The sequence below is a fragment of the Bidens hawaiensis genome, unplaced genomic scaffold, assembly GCF_021521415.1.
Source record: "Bidens hawaiensis isolate Kalapana, Puna unplaced genomic scaffold, B.hawaiensis_p1.1 tig00033154_1, whole genome shotgun sequence".
Classification (NCBI taxonomy): domain Eukaryota; kingdom Viridiplantae; phylum Streptophyta; class Magnoliopsida; order Asterales; family Asteraceae; genus Bidens; species Bidens hawaiensis.
Window position 1 is genome coordinate 144,917 of NW_027495672.1, and position 20,463 is coordinate 165,379.

General features: G+C 37.1%; 3 protein-coding genes and 2 pseudogenes across 4 annotated transcripts; 3 read left to right on the plus strand and 2 right to left on the minus strand.

Moving 5' to 3' along the window:
• Nucleotides 1-602: 602 nt before the first annotated feature.
• Nucleotides 603-5,190, plus strand: LOC143584530 (NADH dehydrogenase [ubiquinone] flavoprotein 1, mitochondrial-like). Of its 2 annotated transcripts, none has more exons than XM_077066561.1 (3): nt 603-708; nt 1,185-2,647; nt 4,501-5,190. In XM_077066561.1, the coding sequence occupies exon 2, from the start codon at nt 1,191-1,193 to the stop codon at nt 2,640-2,642; it is 1,452 nt and encodes a 483-aa protein (XP_076922676.1). In that variant the 5' UTR covers nt 603-708; nt 1,185-1,190; the 3' UTR covers nt 2,643-2,647; nt 4,501-5,190. The 2 variants fall into 2 exon arrangements, with proteins under 2 accessions (XP_076922676.1, XP_076922674.1); XM_077066559.1 differs by having other exon boundaries at nt 603-713; nt 4,501-5,189.
• A 2,479-nt stretch (nt 5,191-7,669) lies between these two features.
• LOC143584535 (chaperone protein ClpB1 pseudogene) lies at nt 7,670-9,276 on the minus strand (annotated as a pseudogene).
• An 800-nt stretch (nt 9,277-10,076) lies between these two features.
• LOC143584539 (SAGA-associated factor 29 homolog A-like) lies at nt 10,077-11,344 on the plus strand (annotated as a pseudogene).
• A 548-nt stretch (nt 11,345-11,892) lies between these two features.
• On the minus strand, nt 11,893-13,132 carry LOC143584540 (mitochondrial inner membrane protease ATP23-like). The gene is made up of 5 exons (XM_077066569.1): nt 13,021-13,132; nt 12,809-12,930; nt 12,432-12,569; nt 12,204-12,287; nt 11,893-12,069 (listed from the first exon to the last, which is right to left on the minus strand). The coding sequence occupies exons 1-5, from the start codon at nt 13,130-13,132 to the stop codon at nt 11,935-11,937; spliced, it is 591 nt and encodes a 196-aa protein (XP_076922684.1). The 3' UTR covers nt 11,893-11,934.
• A 3,576-nt stretch (nt 13,133-16,708) lies between these two features.
• LOC143584541 (pentatricopeptide repeat-containing protein At4g35850, mitochondrial-like) lies at nt 16,709-20,159 on the plus strand. The gene is made up of 13 exons (XM_077066570.1): nt 16,709-16,795; nt 16,887-17,022; nt 17,105-17,267; nt 17,596-17,661; nt 17,756-17,853; nt 17,933-18,050; nt 18,137-18,346; nt 18,431-18,507; nt 18,594-18,687; nt 18,782-18,847; nt 19,515-19,592; nt 19,702-19,803; nt 19,915-20,159. Exons 1-13 carry the CDS (start codon nt 16,771-16,773, stop codon nt 20,023-20,025), a joined length of 1,344 nt encoding a protein of 447 aa, XP_076922685.1. The 5' UTR covers nt 16,709-16,770; the 3' UTR covers nt 20,026-20,159.
• The last annotated feature ends 304 nt before the right edge of the window (nt 20,160-20,463 follow it).

Consider the following 20,463-nt stretch of genomic DNA (forward strand, 5'->3'; position numbering starts at 1 on the left):
CCAGTAAGGTCCACACAAGCATGTTCCCCCCCCCCCCCCCCCCGCCCATCCAAACACAAGAATGTCCGCTGGTCGGAGAGTAGACCTTCCTTCACGTGGATCCGACAAGAGTGTTTTTACCCTTATGAGTGTTTTTAACGGCTATATAGCCGCTTCTAGCCATTAGATATTGACCATTTAAACCCCCCGAACATAGCATAAATAGGCATTGCCGTATTAAATGTTTAGGTTTAATTGCAACACTTGTATAGGCTAACATGTTAGGTTTGTAACCGAAACCGATTAGATAGCATAGTGTTTGCCCATAAACTAATTAGTAACCGTAACCGGTTATGACCAATAACTGATTTTAACCATTTTATCAATAACCAGTTACTGTTAGTAACCGAAATTTAAATAACCGGATCACGAGAGACACACCCAAACATCACAGATAAGTCCACGTTGCAGTCCTATTGGGCCGGTTGGTCAACTAAAACTCACGGCCCATTCGCCATCCACGCGTCCTGTAAAACCAACACAAACCAAACCAAACCAAACCGTTCCATCTGAACCGTTCACTCTCCCGGTTCATATAAAAGCCATTTGACGCCGTTGGATTCGACCCATCGGGAGTCAAGTTCATTCTCACTGTAGTAGTTGAAAATCATCAGTCCTCACCAAACTTGAAACTCAATTAAGAAGCTTTTGATTACTACATTTCGTGTGGTATGGTACCAATTTGTTTCCTTATTATTATTATTATTATTATTATTATTATTATTATTATTATTATTATTATTATTATTATTATTATCCTTTGATTAAGCTCCAGTTAATACCACCTAGGCATTTGATTGATTCGATTTGAGCTTGTTGGTTATGGATCCAATTTAGTTTAGTTATTACTGTATTCCGATTAGATTCGACTTTAATTCTATGATCTACGAATTAATTGGATAAGTTGAAGTAATAGAGGTAAGATTTTTGGAAACCCTAGAGTTGTGCGTAATTTGGGTATTTTTCATGCTTTTGTGTTTTGTTGAGTGTGATGGATGCATTTGATATATCATGCAACTGTTTTTAACAACTTTTATAATTTGATGGTTAAATTTGTGTCTTATTATTATCAGTTGTTCTAGTTATTATTTATAATGTTGATAGTCGGTAATTATTAATAGCATTACACTGCAACTTTGTGTTAGGTACCCATGAAGGGCATTCTATCTATTCACCGGGCTGCTTTATTGAGGCACCGAAATGTGAACCAGGGGCTTGTTTCTAGATTATTCAGCACCCAATCTGCAACAACCGCTAACACTCCACAGCCGCCACCACCGCCCCCTCCACCCGAGAAAACTCACTTTGGTGGCTTGAAAGACGAAGACCGGATATTCACCAATCTTTATGGTATCCATGACCCCTTTCTTAAAGGCGCCATGAAGCGTGGTGATTGGCACAGAACCAAAGATTTAGTGATCAAGGGATCTGATTGGATAGTAAACGAAATGAAAAAGTCAGGCCTACGTGGACGCGGTGGTGCTGGATTTCCATCTGGTCTCAAATGGTCATTTATGCCGAAAGTATCTGATGGCCGTCCATCTTATCTTGTTGTTAATGCTGATGAGAGTGAACCCGGAACATGTAAAGATAGAGAGATTATGAGAAACGACCCACATAAACTTCTAGAAGGATGCTTGATTGCTGGAGTGGGTATGCGGGCAACTGCTGCTTATATTTACATTAGAGGCGAGTATGTGAACGAGCGGCTTAACCTTGAAAAAGCTAGAAAAGAAGCCTATGCAGCTGGGTTACTTGGGAAAAACGCGTGTGGTTCAGGTTATGATTTTGATGTGCATATACACTTTGGTGCCGGTGCTTACATATGTGGTGAAGAAACCGCACTTTTGGAGAGCCTTGAGGGTAAGCAAGGAAAACCTAGATTGAAACCTCCTTTCCCAGCTAACGCGGGTCTATACGGGTGTCCAACAACTGTTACAAATGTGGAAACAGTAGCTGTCTCACCTACTATTCTAAGACGTGGGCCCGAGTGGTTTTCTAGTTTCGGGAGAAAGAACAATTCTGGGACGAAACTGTTTTGCATATCAGGTCATGTGAACAAGCCATGCACGGTTGAAGAGGAGATGAGTATATCATTGAAGGAGTTGCTAGAGCGGCATTGTGGTGGTGTTAGAGGTGGATGGGACAATTTACTAGCGGTGATTCCTGGTGGTTCGTCTGTACCGTTGCTGCCTAAACACATATGTGAGGATGTTCTGATGGATTTTGATGCACTCAAGGCTGTCCAGTCTGGATTAGGTACTGCTGCTGTTATTGTGATGGATAAGTCAACGGATGTTGTGGATGCGATTGCACGTCTCTCTTATTTTTATAAGCATGAGAGCTGTGGTCAGTGTACACCATGTAGAGAGGGTACTGGATGGCTTTGGATGATAATGGAAAGGATGAAAACTGGGAATGCAAAGTTGGAGGAAATTGATATGCTTCAAGAAGTGACTAAGCAGATTGAAGGACATACAATTTGTGCATTGGGTGATGCAGCTGCGTGGCCCGTTCAAGGGCTTATTAGGCATTTTAGGCCCGAGCTTGAGAGGAGGATCAAGGAACATGCTGAAAGAGAGTTGCTTCAGGCAGCTGCTTGAATAAGGTTTGCATATGCAACATGCTTATTGTTTGAATAGTTTGACTTTTACACACACGTTATTTAAAATACAATGGGGTCATTATATTGTAATGTCGCCTAGAATGTACTTAAAAGTGCTTACAGCTTTTTAAATTGTGTTTTTTATTCAATAAAATTGGATTATCATCAGCCTTCTCTGCCTCAGCTTGTCTCGTATCTTAGAGCCAATAAGCTACACATCACTAGCCAAGTAGGCTAAATGCAATCATTTCTTGTGGTTTTCCCTCTGTAATTTCATGTACACCTGTGTCCTGAAATGTAGATCAATGGACAGGTTTTATAAGAAACCAAGAGGAATAGAAGTCAAGCAATTTTAGAATTAAGGATCAGATATAATTCTTTTAAGTAAGAATGATCTCAAAAAGATCCAATTCATACGTGGATTGAAATGAAGATAGTTGATATAATAAATAAACTATCATAATAGCTAATAAATAAGTAAACTCAATATGTTGCCATATTGGTATATATGATGGAAGTAAAAGCTGGTGTATAGCATAAGATCTGTAGAACTGAAAGGATAGTTGACTTTCATGTCTTTAGGTTAGTCTATTATTGAATGGCAAAGGATCATTCTCCCTATAGGATTTGACAAGAGTATAAGACATCCTCTTTTCATGACATAAAGCCATACTCGATGAACAGAAATGCTTAAAATAATGTTCTCTTGTTCCAAGTTTCGAACATTCCCATCAATCTCATCAATAAACCATACAAGGGCTCAAGGAAATAAATAAGATCATTGGTTACTAGGATTTTCGAAAATATCTGCTGTAGACTGTAGTTGTATAAGATAGGGATCAAATAACGTTCTCTTTGGTTGATAAGGCAATACGATAGTTGCCAGAAAAATCTGATAGCAATCAGACAAAATAGAGGGTTGGCCAGGTTGGGTAACTGGTTAAAAATTTTAAAGCTCATCATCATCGTCCTCGTCCTCGTCCTCGTCCTCCTCGTCGGTGGCGGCGGCGGTAAATCCCATCAATAGCAAAGCTATGGTAGGTTCTGAGGAGGGTAAGATGTAGACAGCCTTACCTCTACCTCCTAGGAATAGAGAGGCTGCTTCCGGTGAGACCCCCGGCTCGATAGTAGTTTTGCATCAAGCCTTGGACATAAGGCACATAACACGCAATCATTCGGACACCAGCTGATTGGTGCATGTACCTTTGTTAAAAATAAATCGGGTCAAGTCAAAACGATCAGACAAGGTCAACTTGTAGCACATTTTATCTATTTTTTCTATTTATTTATAATTAATTAGCATGTCTAAATGGTTACGGGAGTTTATGTTATTTTAATAATAATATAACTTTCTAAAAAGGATTTAAGAGGTTTATGCATTAAAGTACATTTTAGGTGACTTTTGATATTTGACCTTCGTTTAAATCTGTTCTTTTAAATCTACCATTTTGACCCTTTAGAAATTAAAAAAAAAACCCTGATTAAAAACGTTTCTAACTAAAGGGATCAAAGTTTCCACCTCAAATGACAATCTATATTAAAAAATAGGCCAACAATAATACCAGAAACTTAAATCTTCAGCTGATATATCTTTTCAGTTTTCACCATGTAACAAGGTTGATCATTATTAGATTCATGTTAAAACGAGTCAATTTTGGTTGTATACTTGTACTATATGGTTAGAGCATGGAACAAGTAAAACTTAAAAAGATTAGCTAAAACTGAAACGGGTCAAATGGTTTGACCGTTTTTTATACGAAAAGGTAGGTTTTTTGTTTGATGAGTTTGTAGAAAATATGATGTTTACAAACTCTTAATCTCTATCAATTCTGTTAGACTTTACATTTGTTTTGTAGGCCAAAGAATCCAGCACTGCAGTTGGTTGAATCGAATCATCAATATGCAGAGATAGTTGTGGACTAAATAACGTTATTAGTATCTCGGTTCCATTTTAAGGTTTGTGTTGAATCACAATGCGATTAAAAATAGTACCCTTAAAAACCGGGGTAGATTTTGTTGTTTTGGTGTGCTTAAGGATAGAAAGACATCCTTAACTTCAGTTGGCCATGTTTTTGGACATGTTTATTTTATGTTAATAAGCTGAACGCAATGTTGTAATGGTACAATATCAAGCTTTTGAAAGCTCAAGTCTTTCTCGTTACAAGCATACAAATTATAATGGTTTTACTTTTTAGACAGTTCATCTTCATTTGTTTTATTGTTGCATCAAAAGCTGGTTCTTTTAGCATTCATCAAATGTATCTTTAATGTCAGACTTGTTATGCGAGCTTCATGAAGTCCTTAATCCTTGTAATTGTGGATTATGGCTTCGTATGGACTCGTTATGGAGTTTGGCAACTGTTTGGTTGACCATCAAAGGGTATACAACTTTCATTGATACGTTTTAAAGCACGATTTTGAGTAAATATGATATTCAAACATTTGGAGTGTTAAAAGTTTTTCACCACCAACGGATGCATGTCATCATGTGTCATTGCTCTTCTGTGATAGCACCTATAATTTTGGCATCACACTGGCTCAAGGAACGCACGGCAAACACTTGCTTCCAACGTGCAATGACCAGTTTCTCTCTCGTAGCTCAAATACCCTTTTTGGGTGAACCTCACTTCAACCACCACATTCGAACAGGAGCCCTCCTTTGTGTTACTCTGGCACCCTTTTTTGGCTATCCTTTCCCGGAAGGAATAGATCTTGAGTGTGCTATAGATCTCGAGTGAGCACACGACTCCCTACAACTTAATATTATCTTTGCCCACAATCTTGACTCAACGAGTCAACGCAATGGGTCTCAAGTGATCTTCTCTCACCATCAATGCTTGATCACCGTTCTAAGAACCTTTTGAAGAGGTAGGCTTCATACATTTGGAAGTTGGGATTTTGAAGGAGGTTTTCAAGGGAAGACTTTTTCAATGCCCCTCACTCTTAGAATGCCGTCCATTTTATAGCCAACGCTAAACCCGTTGATGATTGTAAAGATAGGTAGGGGTGTTCTTCAGGTAATTTTCTTAGGTTTCGGGTTATTCGGAGTCTGAGTTTAAAGGAAACTGACTCAAGAACCAACCCGAGTGAGATTGGGTTGTTTGGGTTTCGGGTTAACAAGAACAAAACAAGTAGTTAAAACTCCGACTAATTTAGACTTATCGTGTTGTCAATCAACTCTAGAATACATGTTAAACTCAACGAACTATTAGTTCGGGTTATTGGGATCTACCCGAATTTGGGGATTTCAACCCAAATACCGACCCAAATGTTGTGAATAATTAACATCATACTGAACATGTTAAAACACACACACACCCCCCCCGAAGATAGGGTACTGAACATGCCACCATGTGCTACCTAAAGATTTAACATATTCCACGATGAATGACAACTGTTTGGATCCTTCTTATGATGGCATTGAAATAATAAATAACTAGTAGTTAAGACCTGCGCTTTGCAGCAGGTCATTAGATTACGATAGCCCTAATTTTTTTAAGTTGTGGATAATTAACATGATACCATAGTTGCAGGATTGATATTATCATGCCATTCATAAGTATGTCATTCACATTACATAACCATGTACCTTTTTTCAGACTAATTAATATATATTGTCAAGATTGCATTCTACCCATCTAATATGCTTGTTTGCAGCATATGTTGCATGTTACAAAATGCTATCAATATGTGCATGTCTACCATATAACAAACTGCTCTCGTCTAGTCTGGATTCTACCAAAATGTTGTGGTTAGCAAGTGGTCTCCATAGAGGTTCAAAAAAACCTAACTGGATATTAGTAGTTGTATTTTATAAGAGACGTTATATACTTATATGGCATGTACCTGCGATTAGCAATAACTAAAGTAGGCTAATTTTTGATATGTTCAAATTTTAGTATAGTTCATGTAAAACTTGGTGCAATACCAACTTGAAGGACCTGAACGGTTAATGTGGAAAGTATAAGGGTGGTTCGGTTGTGGTCTCTTGAGGTGGCTTGGAGGAGATCAAGATAATAGTTAAATTAATTATCATTATCTTTTATTTGAAGTTTGAGTTATGTTTTGTTTATTTATTTGTTTACTATTTTAGTTGGAGTCAAATTAGTATTTTGAGTTTGAGTAGGATGCACTTTGTGAGGCCTATATAAGCCATTAGTTTTCTTTTGTTTTTGCGGCATGAGTTATGTTTTTGTTTCTTATTAATAAAAAAGAGCTGCATAAACGTTTTATGCAATATTTGGTTTGGTGTACATGATTCACTTGTCTAAGGTTTAACAGTTGAGGTATTACCTTCATATTATATTTTACCAAAAAAAAGGGTGGCTGCCATACACGTATTTGCTGCCTTATTCCTTGAGCTTTTTGTTGGTAACATATGTTGTTTGTAAATTAATCGGTTATTTACTTGTTAAATGTTGATATGTTAATACGGTTACCTGGTGACAGTTCTTGGGGGCCTCTTTGAAGTACCTGACTTCGGATCTGAAGTCTCGGGGTATGTGACTTGTTATGCATCAGTGTTGACAGCCTGTGTTGGAGCTGTCATAGCCGTGCTCGTAGTGTTGCTGACATTGATAGATATGGCATGTCTATTTGTCAGCTCGAAGGTGTATGGTACATATATCTTTGAGAGCATCTCTGATGGTATTACTTTGGGGTCGGTGTACCTCGTGTAACAACCAAACGTTCCTTCCTCTGGGTACATTTGTTTGTGTGCAGCTAGAGCACCATACATAGAACCATTTGCGATAACCATATATTTCTTTGATGCATGACAGGTTTGGCTGTGGACAATCAATTATATGTTATTTGTAACAAGTAACATGATCCCTACCGAACAATCACAATGGTTCGTTAGTAACTATTATTTGAATCAACATGTTCCTATGAATAAACAGTACTCATGATAGTTCGATCTAACCAAAAGGTCACAACGTCCCTTTAAACCTTCACCATTTAATAATCATGACTCTCCATGAAACCAATTCAGTCAGTAAGATGCATGTACATATATCATAATAATTAACAAGATTTTTTGATGCTTACCGGATCATAACTCTCATTTAGTATAACACTTAAAGCTGATTCTGTAACACCTAAAGCAACGCCCCTGTCAGCGAGACGAGCAGCCACGTCTTTTAATTGAAGTCTGGCCACTTTTCTTACCTGATCCTTTGATAGTGGATGGAACACCACTAGCTGATCAAGCCTGTTCAACAGCTCGGGTTTAAAGTGCTTCTTCACCTCCTGCATCACCATTTCACGAGCATCGACCATTGTGGTCTTCCCTGACAGCCCGTTTAACATATGTTGAGCACCGAGATTGGAAGTCATGATAATTACCGTGTTAGTGAAGTCAACGGTGTGGCCTTGACCGTCGGTCAACCTTCCATCATCCAACATTTGAAGTAAAATGTCGAGAACCGATTCATGAGCTTTCTCTACATCGAATAATATTACACTATAAGGTTTTCTCCTCACGGCTTCTGTAAGTTGGCCCCCTTGATGATAACCAACATACCCGGGTGGAGAACCAATTAGCCGGGACACAGAGTATTGCAGCATGTATTCAGACATATCAATCCTGATCAAAAGTTTCTCATCGTCAAATAATTGCTCTGCAAGAGCCTTAGCAAGCTCGGTTTTCCCGACACCAGTGGGGCCCAAGAAGAGAAACGAACCATTTGGTTGTTGTGCCCGACCCAAACCAGCACCTGACCTTAAAATTGCCTCGGCTACAACATTTACAGCTTGATCTTGGCCTACAACTCGTTGATGCAACCGATCGGCTAGACCAATAAGCCTATTTTTCTCATTGGTCCCCAGCTTGGTGACTGGTATACCAGTCCACCTACTCACCACCTCAGCAATCTGGTCTGGTCCCACAGTCTCTGTCAGCATTACATTTTCAAGGTTATCGATTTCTGCAGGCTGACTATCTAATTGCACCCTCACATTTGCACATGCTTCATCCATAAGGTCAATAGCCTTATCCGGCAAGAAACGTGCTGCATACAATTTTCAACAAGTTTATGTAAATGACTACATCTTGACTAAATTTTGTAATTACGAGAGAGCGGGAACCCTCAATATATAAGAAACTTGAAACCTGAATAATCTCATATTTTTTTTAATTATTAAAGCCTACATTTAACAACTACTAAATATTTTTTTTAGAAATTAGTTATACCAGTTATGTAACGGCTTGAAAGTTGAGCTGCAGCCACAAGAGCAGAATCATGAATCCGAACACCATGGTGGCCTTCATATCTCACTTTCAAGCCTCTAAGAATGCTTATGGTGTCGGGAACAGTCGGTTCAGCCACCAAGACCTTTTGAAAACGTCTCTCAAAGGCTGCATCCTTCTCCACATGTTTCATGTACTCTTCCAAAGTTGTTGCTCCAATGCACCTAAGCTGACCCCTGGCCAGCATAGGCTTGAAAAGATTTGCCGCATCCATGGACCCACTGCACCGACCCGCTCCAAGAACAAGATGCATCTCGTCAATGAATAATATCACCTTCCCTTTTGATTCTTCCGCTTCTTTCAAAACCCTCGTAAACCTCTCCTCAAAGTCACCTCTGTGTCTGGTTCCAGCAACCAACGCCCCCATATCTAACGCCACAACACGTACATTGTTGAGATTATTTGGCACGTCACCTGTTAGAATCCTCCGTGCTAATCCCTCAACAACAGCAGTCTTGCCTACACCGGGCTCTCCGATAAGAACAGGGTTGTTCTTTGTTCTTCTTGATAGAACACTAATCACTCTCCTAACTTCCTCATCTCTCCCAATAACAGGATCAAACTTTCCAGCTTGCTCGGCAAGATCACGACCGTAGGTTTTAAGAGCCTGGAAACTATTACTTTCCAGTGCTTTCTTATTGCCATTATTAATATGAACTTTCAACATTTAATTTGAATCTTATCTGGTCATCTGTTTATAATATAATATGACAACCGTGAGGGATCATTCTAATACAAGTTTTTTTACAAACATCCTAATTATATCTAATGAACTTTACACGCCAAGACTTGAATTTTGAGTATTCAGATGTTGGTCATCATCAAATCTTCAATGACTCATTTATTATTATGTTCTTGGGCTATATTTGAGTTAGGATTAAGAAATTGATGGCTGCTTAAGCAAATGACTCACATGATGAGTTTAGTTTAAACTTGGATATTATAATTACTACCCAGGTGTCAACTGTTAATGTTGGCTCCAAATTGATAACCTTTTTTTCTACAAATTATAACTTTTTGCATGCCCTCTATCCATTTTCTTTGCAGTTCCTAAAATTATGAAATTTTACCCTTTGCACGTCCAATCACTTTTCCTATGATAGTTGTACCTTTTAATCAGCATCTAATTTATTACTTGTATTGTTTGTAAAACAATTGCTTCGTTGTTTCAGCAAATTAAGAAAAGCTCTGTAATTTTTTGAAACTAGAAGAAAAAATGTCCTCTCCAGATCTTTCCGGAATCTTAGATCAGTCAAATGAGCTCGATCGTTTAAGGAAATATCAGGAAGAAATACTCCTTGAAATAACAAGATGCATAAAAACCTTTTTTAGTATATTTTATACTGCAGAAGGTAATGAACAGAAGAAGAAAAGAATGAAAGCTGATCCAGATGTACCGGGGCTTTCTGCTTCTCTTCGTAACCACCTTGATCTTCTTGCAAACTTAAAGGGCGAACAGGTAATTTCACATGTTTTGCATTCTATCTTTCCAGTTTATTAATAATGAGTAAATACTCAAGTGCGATCGATGTAACATGTTAATGTAACTTTGTCAGGTTGCTGCTAGGGTAACAAATTAACTCAAGAGGATGCTGACAAAGATGAGTGGTTTATTGTTAAAGTAATTCACTTTGATCGGGAAACACGAGAGTAAGTATTATGTGATTATTGATGTTTTCTATAATCTATAGTATTTGTTTATATGACTTGTGAGTTTAAGTATATTTGAAGTTCTTGATGAGGAACCAGGTGATTATGAAGAACCAGCTAGCCAGATATGCCTTCAACTAGAGCTAGCATAAATTGATTCAATATTTCAGTTGGTAATTACTTTACTCTTTTTATGTTATTAGAAAATACAAGCTGCCAATGTCACATATTATACCATTTCCAAAGCGCAATGATCCGTCTACTGCTCAAGATTTTGCTCCTGGAAAAACACGTGTTGGCGGTTTATCCTGGAACAACTGCTTTGTATAAAGCAACCGTTGTGAATACTCGCAAGGTATTTGTTTTTTTAATATACGTTTTGTGTTGACAGCTGACACTTAGAATTTGAGCTTTATTCAGTATGCCAATTAACATGTAACTAATATCTTTAATATGTTTGCTGCGGTTTTTTGTGGGCCCAATGCAAAAATCTACAGAGGAAAACTGATGAGTAAGTTTAACTAAATCCCGGATGACACTGGAATCGCCAACCAGACATGACTTGTTTTTAATGTTAAGTTGACTCTTAATTTTTTTTTGTTTTTTATTTGGCAGTTATGTTCTTGAATTTTCTGATGACGAGGAAGACGGATCCTTGCCTCAGAGGCACGTGCCCTTACACAAAGTTGTTACCCTTCCTGAAGGGCATCGCCAGTGAATTAAGCAAAATGTTTGATCCCCTAAGCATGAAGTTATCACACGGTTGTATTTAAACTCTTGTGTCTTGTAATATAATCTATAACCAAATTAGTTTCATTTCTTTATGTATTTAAGAATGAAATAATCTGCTTTAGGTTTATAGTTAAAACTTTTGTTTCAAAAGAAATCAAAGTGAGTTTCTTGTGGAAAACAAGTTGGCGTGTCCCGTAACTCATTTATTAAACAAATCGTGTCAACTCTTGCAAACGATGATCATTAGTATGATTTATTTTGTTTTGTACAAAGTTTATCAAGAAATTGAAGACTCTGAGTTTCATTTTTAAACTGATGTGAATAATACTTTTAACATGTAAAAGTAAAACTAAGATCAGAGCCATGATGGAGATAAATGGTACTCGTTGTAAGTCTGGCAAATGCTTGGCAGACATATTTATTGATTTAAAAGTCATATTATGATAGAAGGTTATCGAGATTAATATTAAAAGAAAGATTTGTATAACAGTATTATTGATCATATCTCTATGCAGATCAAAGATAAATATTTCACATTAATGAAACCATTCCGGAGATACAGTTACACTTCTTGTAAAAGAACTCGAATACCATCAGATAGGTTGGGGGTTACTTAGAAGAACTAAGTTGTTAATAGTGAATAGTGAAAAGCGTAACGTTAAGGGGCTCTGTCGAATGGTTTTGTATCGTTATAACACGTGTCCCAAACGACTTCCATTGCATCTTTAGCTGCTGCTTTTGAACAGTAAGGATTGCTTGCCAATGCCTTCATTACTCTTCTTCTCACACACTCCTTTATAAAGAAATAACACAAGTAGTGAGAACTTAAAAAGATAACACTGATTATCATCATCATCATTATTATTATTATTATTATTATTATTATTATTATTATTATTATTATGCCTTAAAAACAAACAAACTTACTTGTTCATGGCCTCTTATTTTGAAATAACCTCGCAGCAGTTCCCTCTTATAATGGCAGTCGCCACTAAGATGGTTAGCACGAATCTGTTTCAGACATAAACTGCCACGAAATATCAATTTAGACTGTCCTTTATATGTGCATGAGTAGTTTTGTATATTTGTATAAGTGTTTGTGATGGAGTTTGTTTGAGAGTTTATTAGTGATATTGTTAAATAATTCAGACAGACCTCACTACAAGCGTGATGAGCACAATCCGCCCAATCCAGGTTTGCAGCTCGACAGTCATCGTATGCCTTAATCAGTGCTTGGATAACCACTTGAGTCACCTCATCTTGAATGGTCAAATGATTACTGCATACTACAATCTACAATTCAAACAATTCTGATAAATACAAACAGAAAATATGTTATTTTTATATGTCATAATGAATTAAATGTGACAAATTCAAATAATATAAGATAGCTATTAAATAAAAAAATATTAGTAGAATTAAACACATACAACTTATTAACATTATCAACTAAAGATAATTTTTTTATCTTAATCAACAACTTATGAATAGGTAGGAACAATCAAAAGATCCATTAGCTAACAAGAAATCACCCCTTTTCCACGAACATAGCCACCAGATATCTGCTGCTTGCAATTAATGGCCTTGATGAAATTGGGCGCAATTTTGCATCCACTTTTCTCCAAATGTTCACGTAAAAACTTCACGGTTGGATCTGATTTTAAATAATATAATCATTAAGGTGAAAGTTTATAAACATATAAACTATAAACTCTATGTACATTAAAAGGTTGAAGGCAGTAACTCCTAAGGCTTCGCTGGATCATATTTTCACACTCCTCCACCGTCATGCCACGCTTAGTGGCGGACCAGAAGTTATTGCCTTGGGCAGGTACAGAATCGGATCCGGCTGACATTTTGTTAATTGCTTCTTGGCCCTTCTCTCCCTTAAAAAGGATACAAAAAGAGAATGTACATGCTCTAACAAACTATTAAACATACAATGTATCAAGGGCAAAAATATTCCATGTATAACAAACTATGTAACAACCACATGTATAAAAGGCCAAAATACCCTTTGCATACATATAGATATAATAGTTGTCTAAGAGTAGGTGAGTAGTAGGTTTAGAAACTATGTGAAGAATTAAAGTAGGTGTTTGATAATTGAGTATGTGTAGTAATATGGAATAGTAGCACCATCAAAGGTAGCCGAAACCGATATGCCTTCGGCTACACATTCGATCAAGGTTGCCGCCTGCATAGATATGCCCTCGAATTCTCATTGCATCCTTTAAACACACATTTTTTGAACTAAACACACACCCTGTTTATTATATCACCTTGCTCCGGTTTAAACCTAGGTCTCCACCAAAGAAGCTTTGCTTCTTACCACTAGGCTACAACCCAAGTGGCGAACACACATTTTTTGATTTATTATCTAACTTGCTTCCAACAACATGAATGTGCATAGGCAATGCATCCAAATGTTATTGTGTAATGTTGGGTTTCTATCCCAAGAAATCTTACAAAATGTAACAATCAAAAGAGTGAATCTTTGAGCATTATAATGGATTAGGAATAACAATTCAAATCCTTTAAAATCTTACAAAATGTAACAATCAAAACTTGACAAATACTTACAATATGTACAAATTAAAACACGACTCCTCCTTATGCAGCACACCCTAGGGGTATGTTTGGTTGAAAGGAATGGAATGAACAGGGAATGGAATGGGAGAAGGAATGGAAGGGACAAAGTAATGAAATGGATCATTACCATTCCTTTATCTTGTTTGGTTAACATATGAGAATGAAATGAATAATTAATTTATGTTGTTTGGTATCCGAAAAAATTTAGGAATGAAATAAAAATAATAAAAATATTCATATCCCAAAATATATATGTTTTTACAAAAAAAAAAACAACTGATATGGTGACGGTGGTGGTAGCTCTGGAGATGAAAATGGTGGTGGCGGCGGTGGCGACGGTAGTGGTGGTGGCGGTCAGGCCACGGGGGGTGGTGGTTGTGGTGGTGGTGGTCAAGTGAGGGTAGCATTAGTAGTGATGGCGGTGGTAGGGTGGTGATGATAGTGGTGGTGGCCTGGCAGTGATTGTGGTGGTGGCGGTTATGGTCGGGTGGCGACGGTGACAATGGTTGTCGTGGTTATGGGGCCGATGGTGGCGGTGGTAGCTTTGGTGGTAAGGTGGTGGTGGTGGAGGTGTTGATGGCGACAGTGGCGGTCAGGTGGTGGCAGCGGCGACGATGGTGGCGACGGAGGTGGTGGTGGTGACGGTGGCGGTGGTGGTCAGATGATGGTGGTGGCTATGGTAGTGGTGGTGGTGGTGGTAGTGGTGGTGGTGGTGGTGGTGGTGGTTGTTAGATGATGGTGTTGTTGAGAAAGTAGGTTGATGGAGGAATGCAATGAAAAAAAAGAAGGGGGTGGGAATGAATGGTTTTGATGGAATGGGATTCTTTATGTAATGGATGATTCCATTCAATTGTGCAACCAAACATCTCTTATTTCATTCCCACGTAATGAATCATTCCATTCCGCCTGTCATTACTGCATAACAAACGCTACCTAGATCTCTAGTGTAGTAAAAAACGAACTACGAGGGTGTTTGGGTGAGCTTTTCAAACTTGCTTATTTGCTTATTTGATTTTTGAAAAACAATATGTGTTTGGCAAAGCAAAGATCATCCTGAAGCTTTTCAAAAGTGTTTTTGTTTTTCAAAAATCAAATAAGCAAAATCTAAAAGCTCACCTATACACCCCCTAAGTACAAATTATGGTAGAATGGAGCACAAATGCAAAGTGTCCTATTGAAGCAAAATTATTACCATAGAATAATTTGAAAGTTTGGTGCCGCTAGACCTTTTATTGGTCCAAGTGGCACCAAATCGTTGGCTACATCTATTTTTATGTTTTTTATTATTATTTAGTTCCAATATCGTAACGAACGTTACCGAAATCGATCAAATTCACGACGACTTGCTGCTACAACGTCTGGGACCGAAAACGCTCGGGTTTTATTGATATTTTTTACGTAACGAACGTAATCTAAACCAACTGAATGTACATCGACTTACTGCTGCGACGTCTAGAACTGACAACGTTTGTGTTATCCAACGCCCGCCTTTTACCAACTCATCGTCGCAACACCCGGGGCTGCAACGCTGTGGTTTTAGCAACCGAATAAAGTTATTTTAATTATTTTTTATATGTTAATTTGACGAATTTATTTTTTTATATGTTCACGATTGAGTTTTACCAAGGTTGTTTATACTGTAATTAACAAACGCAACCGATAGTAACCGAATTCGCGTAGACTCGCCATCATGACGCTCGGGTTTTACCAACCCTGGTGTTTTATTGACCAAACAAACATCATTATAAATATTTTTATTTTTTATATGTTTATTTGACAAGTTTATTTTTTTGTTTTTAATTCTGGTATCGTTATGAACGTAATCGATGCCTGCCAAACTTTTTAACATCTTAATTATTAGTTATACGAGCGTCGCTACTGTTTCTGTGCTAACGTGCACATTTTTTTTTAATTTAGTGTCGGTATCTTAACGAACCTAACCCATACGAACCAAATCCGCATTTCAAAACGCGACAGGACGGGATGGGTATATAAGCATATCCCAATTGCTCCGACGCATTGCGTCGGATAAAAACTAGTTATTCTACAATTGAAGACCATACTTTCGCGATTTGCATTGGGTTCTCACGAATGGTTGAAGGTGAGTCAGCATTCACGTAAATGAGCGCAATAGGTGACAGGTGTCTCCTATGTTGTGTTCTCGAGCTGTCCTTCTAACCGTTTATATCATAAGCTTAAAACGGCAATCCTCTAACCATAGCCTTAATTTACCATTAAAAAATCTCAGTAAAGTAATTCATATAAATTATTAACGAAGTAATATTTTATAATAAAGATAAAAAAACATCTTTGAAATTGAACTTTTAAGTAATAACTAGGAATAAGTTGGTTGTGGTTCAATGGTAGAGCACTTACTTTACAAGTGAGAGGTATGAGGATCAAACCTCACTACCACCAATTTATATGGGAGATATGAGGGATAACCATGGCTTGCCAGGGTTCGAGTCCTGATCTCACCCGGTTTTACCGGCTCCTCGCTGTCGTGCCGTTTTGGCGGGCGTGGGGTCGGGTTTTATCCGGTGAATCCTTCAACAGGTGGACCGCTAGGGGCTCCGTCCGTCCGGACTGGTGGCCGGCTCGAGCTACCTTTAGCTAATGGGGGCCGCGTACGAGGTACCCGGCGTTACTTAGTTGGCCGTTCAAAAAAAGTAATAACTAGGAATTAAACATTTTGGAGGTAGCTTGGTGTTGTTGTAGGTGTTTTTTGTTTGTTTATAAAAGTTCACAGTTCGGAAAAAAAAAACTAGAAATTAAATATCATAAGTATGAAAATCCAACACAAAATAATAATAGTAATAATATTGTTATTTACTTTGTCCAACAAATTAATTTCTCCTCTTAATATTTTGAGTTGTTACTTCCCAAACCTCCCAAGAACCCTATGAAGCTCCTCCGTTCAATCTCCGGTAGGTTTCCGTCAGTCTATTTTCATTTACTATATTATATTCATTACATTGATCCAATCCAATAAACATTCATTTTCATTTTGATTATCAGCCAATCGGCAGTCACTGCTGGCAGCAGTCGGCCGTCGTCAGTTCGCCGTATCCGCGGACGATTACGCGAAGAGAAACTACGCCAACAATGTCTCCGAATACAACACTGTTATAGGATCCATCACCTCTCAACGAAGGTATATCCTATTTCAATGCTTATTATTATTATTATTATTATTGGAATTGGTAATTGCAAACCCTAATTAATTAATTACGTAGGAACTGGTTGTTGAGAGATGTTTATGATGATATGATGCTCGATGGAGTTCAACCCGAAAAGGATACCTTTCGGGCCTTGATTGCTGGTGCTATGAAAGGCGTCCGCCTGCAGGACTGTTTCTTTTTTCGTGATCAGATGAAATCTATGGGTCTCATACCTGATGTAAGTAACCTTACATGTCATGGTTTCGTTTGGGTCGGCTTTGAGATAAAACCGGAACTTTGGTTTTTAAGTTTTTAAAAAGCGTTTGTTTCGGTTTTGCCATTTGAGCATGCAAAAAAATGGCTCAAAGTTATGATTTGGGTCTAAATTCTTCATTTTGACAATTAATAACTAAATGATAATTATACTTGGGCTGAAATATTTGAGTTACATATTTATTAATTTCTTTTAAATTACTTGATTTTTGTACATAGTTTGTGATTCATCTTTTGGGCTTTAGGTTATTTATTATTCATCTGTATTGCTCATATCTGTTAATCTGCTATAGGTTGTTTTGTACAACTTCATGATCTCAACATGCGGGAAGTGTAAGAACTCTGCTGAGGCAACACGGGTAGCGTCTTCTTGTATCTATATCATATTTTGGTATGTAATAGCATATGTTACTGTTATGCACTTTTAATCATTTGTTGTTTTTATAAGTGAAGATTTTTGAAGAAATGAAGAAGCTTGAAGTAAAGCCTAATGGACAGACATTCATCTGTTTGATTAATGCATGTGCAGCCTCTGGTCGAGTAGATCAAGTGTATGCATCTCAGTGTCCCTTTTCTTGTTAATTTGGTTAGTTGATAACTTAGTATTGGACTATTGGTTTGTCATTTCAGATACGCTATTATTCGTGACATGACTGCCGCCGGTCTTGGTTTAAACAAGTTTTGCTATGCGGGGCTCATAGCTGCACATAAAAACAAGACACCATTGGCTAATGACACATCTGCAAAGGTAAAGTTAAAGAAACTACGTGTTATATTCTGTGTGTTTAAAATTTACAATTTAATAAAGTTGAGTGTTTTCATTTGTTTGAAAAGATTCTGGAGCTTGTGGAACAGTCGAAAGGGTGGTCTTCAATAGAACAAACAAGGGACAGTGCTGAAAATGTCATGATGGGCATTACTGAGGAAGAGTTGTATAATATCCCGACCGCTAATTATGTTCACAGAAGGGGTGGTTTTGTGCAAAGGTTCTTCACAGTATATCATGTTGCTTTTCACGCTTGTGCTGACCTTAAAGATGTTCAGGTACTGTAAAAAAAACTTAAAATTTGTGATGATCGTCGATTGCGACATTGTGACTATTAATCTTTGTCATTTTTAATGTTGCAGGCGGTGGATACTCTTCAGGAGATGCTAAAGAATGAGAATAAGAGTCCTGATGTCTTCATATTGATGCAAATTATGAGGTAATAAGTTACAGAATAAACTGCTTAATTAGTTTCATATCTTACCTGAACTGTTTAATTAGTTTTCCGTTGTAATTAACATTTAGGTGTTACTTAAATTCTGGAGATATTGATCGCGGGCTTAAAGTATTTGAAGATTACATGAGCTCAAACAGCCCACCTATGCCAGAGCTATATACTGTAAGTTTAGAATAATGTTATGTAGTGACGTGTAAACAACATATACAATTAGTTTGCTGCTATTTTTAACCAATCGAGTACTTTCTTACCGTAGACGCTTATAGAGGGAGCAATGACTGGATACACTCCCAAGGGTATGGAAATAGCTCTAGAAAAAGTGGTAAGCTACTGATTCATCTATCTATACACATACACACATTTATATTTTAGGGTTCGATGCAGAACACAGTTTTTTGCGAGAACAGAAAGAAGAAACCATTTTTCAATCTTAAAAGCTTTTAAAATACAAGAAAAAGGCTGATTTACAATGTTTATTTATGTATCCTAAAATTAAAAACAGAATATGAATAAGTTTGTATATTTATAAAACCTACACATGTGTAGTTAACATTTAAAAATTAGAAAAACGTGAAAACTTAGTTTTATGGTTTTTTTGTGTACATAACATAGACATTTGTATGTAAGAAATAAAAATTTTTAAAATATATGAACCATTAATAGAAAAAATAAGTGACTTAGGTTTGTTCTTTTTGTTCTTGCATTTATTTACTGTTTGTAATGAACCTCTGTTTGTATATGTGTGTGTGTAAAATCAGGACCACTTCAGAACTTCCAAATAATTTAAAAACTTCAAGAACTATATGTAATCACAAAATTGCACATTGTTAATGACAAAAGTATCCTCAAATAATATTAAATTCATAAAATAAATAACTAAACTGATTGGTTATTAAGAGTTCTTGAGTTTTCTGGAAGTTCTGAAATAATCCTGGCACACACACACATGTATGTGTATTATGTAATTGATGTCTGTTTTGTTGATTCAGAAAGAGATGAATGATAGGCGTTTTAACCTGCTTCCCTCAACGGGGAATGCCCTCCTCCTTAAAGCTTCTGGTGAAAAGGTAGCAGGCTTCTAATTTATTATTATCATTATTATTTTGCCAACTTTTTTTAATCTATTGGTAAGTGTTAAAACTATTTTTTTTATTAAATTTAATTCTTTCTTTGCAGACTGGTGGCTACACAATCGCTAATATGGTATGGGATCTAATGCAAGCACGTAATATTGTCCCATCGCTTCCTGCTGTTCAAGCATATTACAATGGCTTAAAGGTGAACCTCAATTCTTTTAATCTCGGTGATGGTTAGTTTGTTAATGGGCAAAATGGTAGCTGGCAATTTCAAAAGTTATAGTCATTGAGTTTTTCTTTAATCGCGATTTAGGATCGAGAGATACCTGAAGACGATCCAAGATTGTTGGTGGTGGCTCGTACTGTGGACAATTTGCATGGAAGATTTGGAAGGAGTCTGGGACAATCTGGAGACAGAAGATAATGATTATGTGGTTTATCGAAGTATTTGGTTTTGTTGTACTCTAGGCAGAAGTTTTGATTTTTTTTTTGTTTTCTCATATGATTTTGACACAAAACAATTTCCGTTTTGCTAATAAGTGGTAATAGAAGTCTTCGTTGCCGTTCTAAAGTTTGTGCTTCTGATAGTAGAATTTTGGATTCAGTGTCGTTTCTTTTTTCCATCATGGAGATATGAATTTTTTCATCTTATATCTTATTATTATTACCATAAGTTGCTAATGTTTCACCCCCTCTTCAAATAGCAGCAGTTTGACTTATGAGCTCAATATTGTGACTTTTCAAGCTTACAAGTTACAACTCTCTTGGACTTTACAAACAAATGATCACCAAATATCAGTTGTGTTTGGATTTATAAAGGCTTGAATTCATTATGCATAAGATTCCAATGAAATAATAGCAG

Excerpts from the sequence above, each read along its gene's own strand:
- LOC143584540 (XM_077066569.1), bottom strand. The coding sequence starts at position 13,132 with ATGTCAGCCGGATCCGATTCTGTACCTGCCCAAGGCAATAACTTCTGG. Across the intron at positions 12,288-12,431 it reads CTCATCACGCTTGTAGTGAG|ATTCGTGCTAACCATCTTAG; the intron begins GTCTGTCTGAAT and ends TGTCTGAAACAG. Across the intron at positions 12,070-12,203 it reads AAATAAGAGGCCATGAACAA|GAGTGTGTGAGAAGAAGAGT; the intron begins GTAAGTTTGTTT and ends TTCTTTATAAAG.
- LOC143584541 (XM_077066570.1), top strand. The coding sequence starts at position 16,771 with ATGAAGCTCCTCCGTTCAATCTCCG. Across the intron at positions 16,796-16,886 it reads GCTCCTCCGTTCAATCTCCG|CCAATCGGCAGTCACTGCTG; the intron begins GTAGGTTTCCGT and ends TTTGATTATCAG. Across the intron at positions 17,023-17,104 it reads TCCATCACCTCTCAACGAAG|GAACTGGTTGTTGAGAGATG; the intron begins GTATATCCTATT and ends TTAATTACGTAG.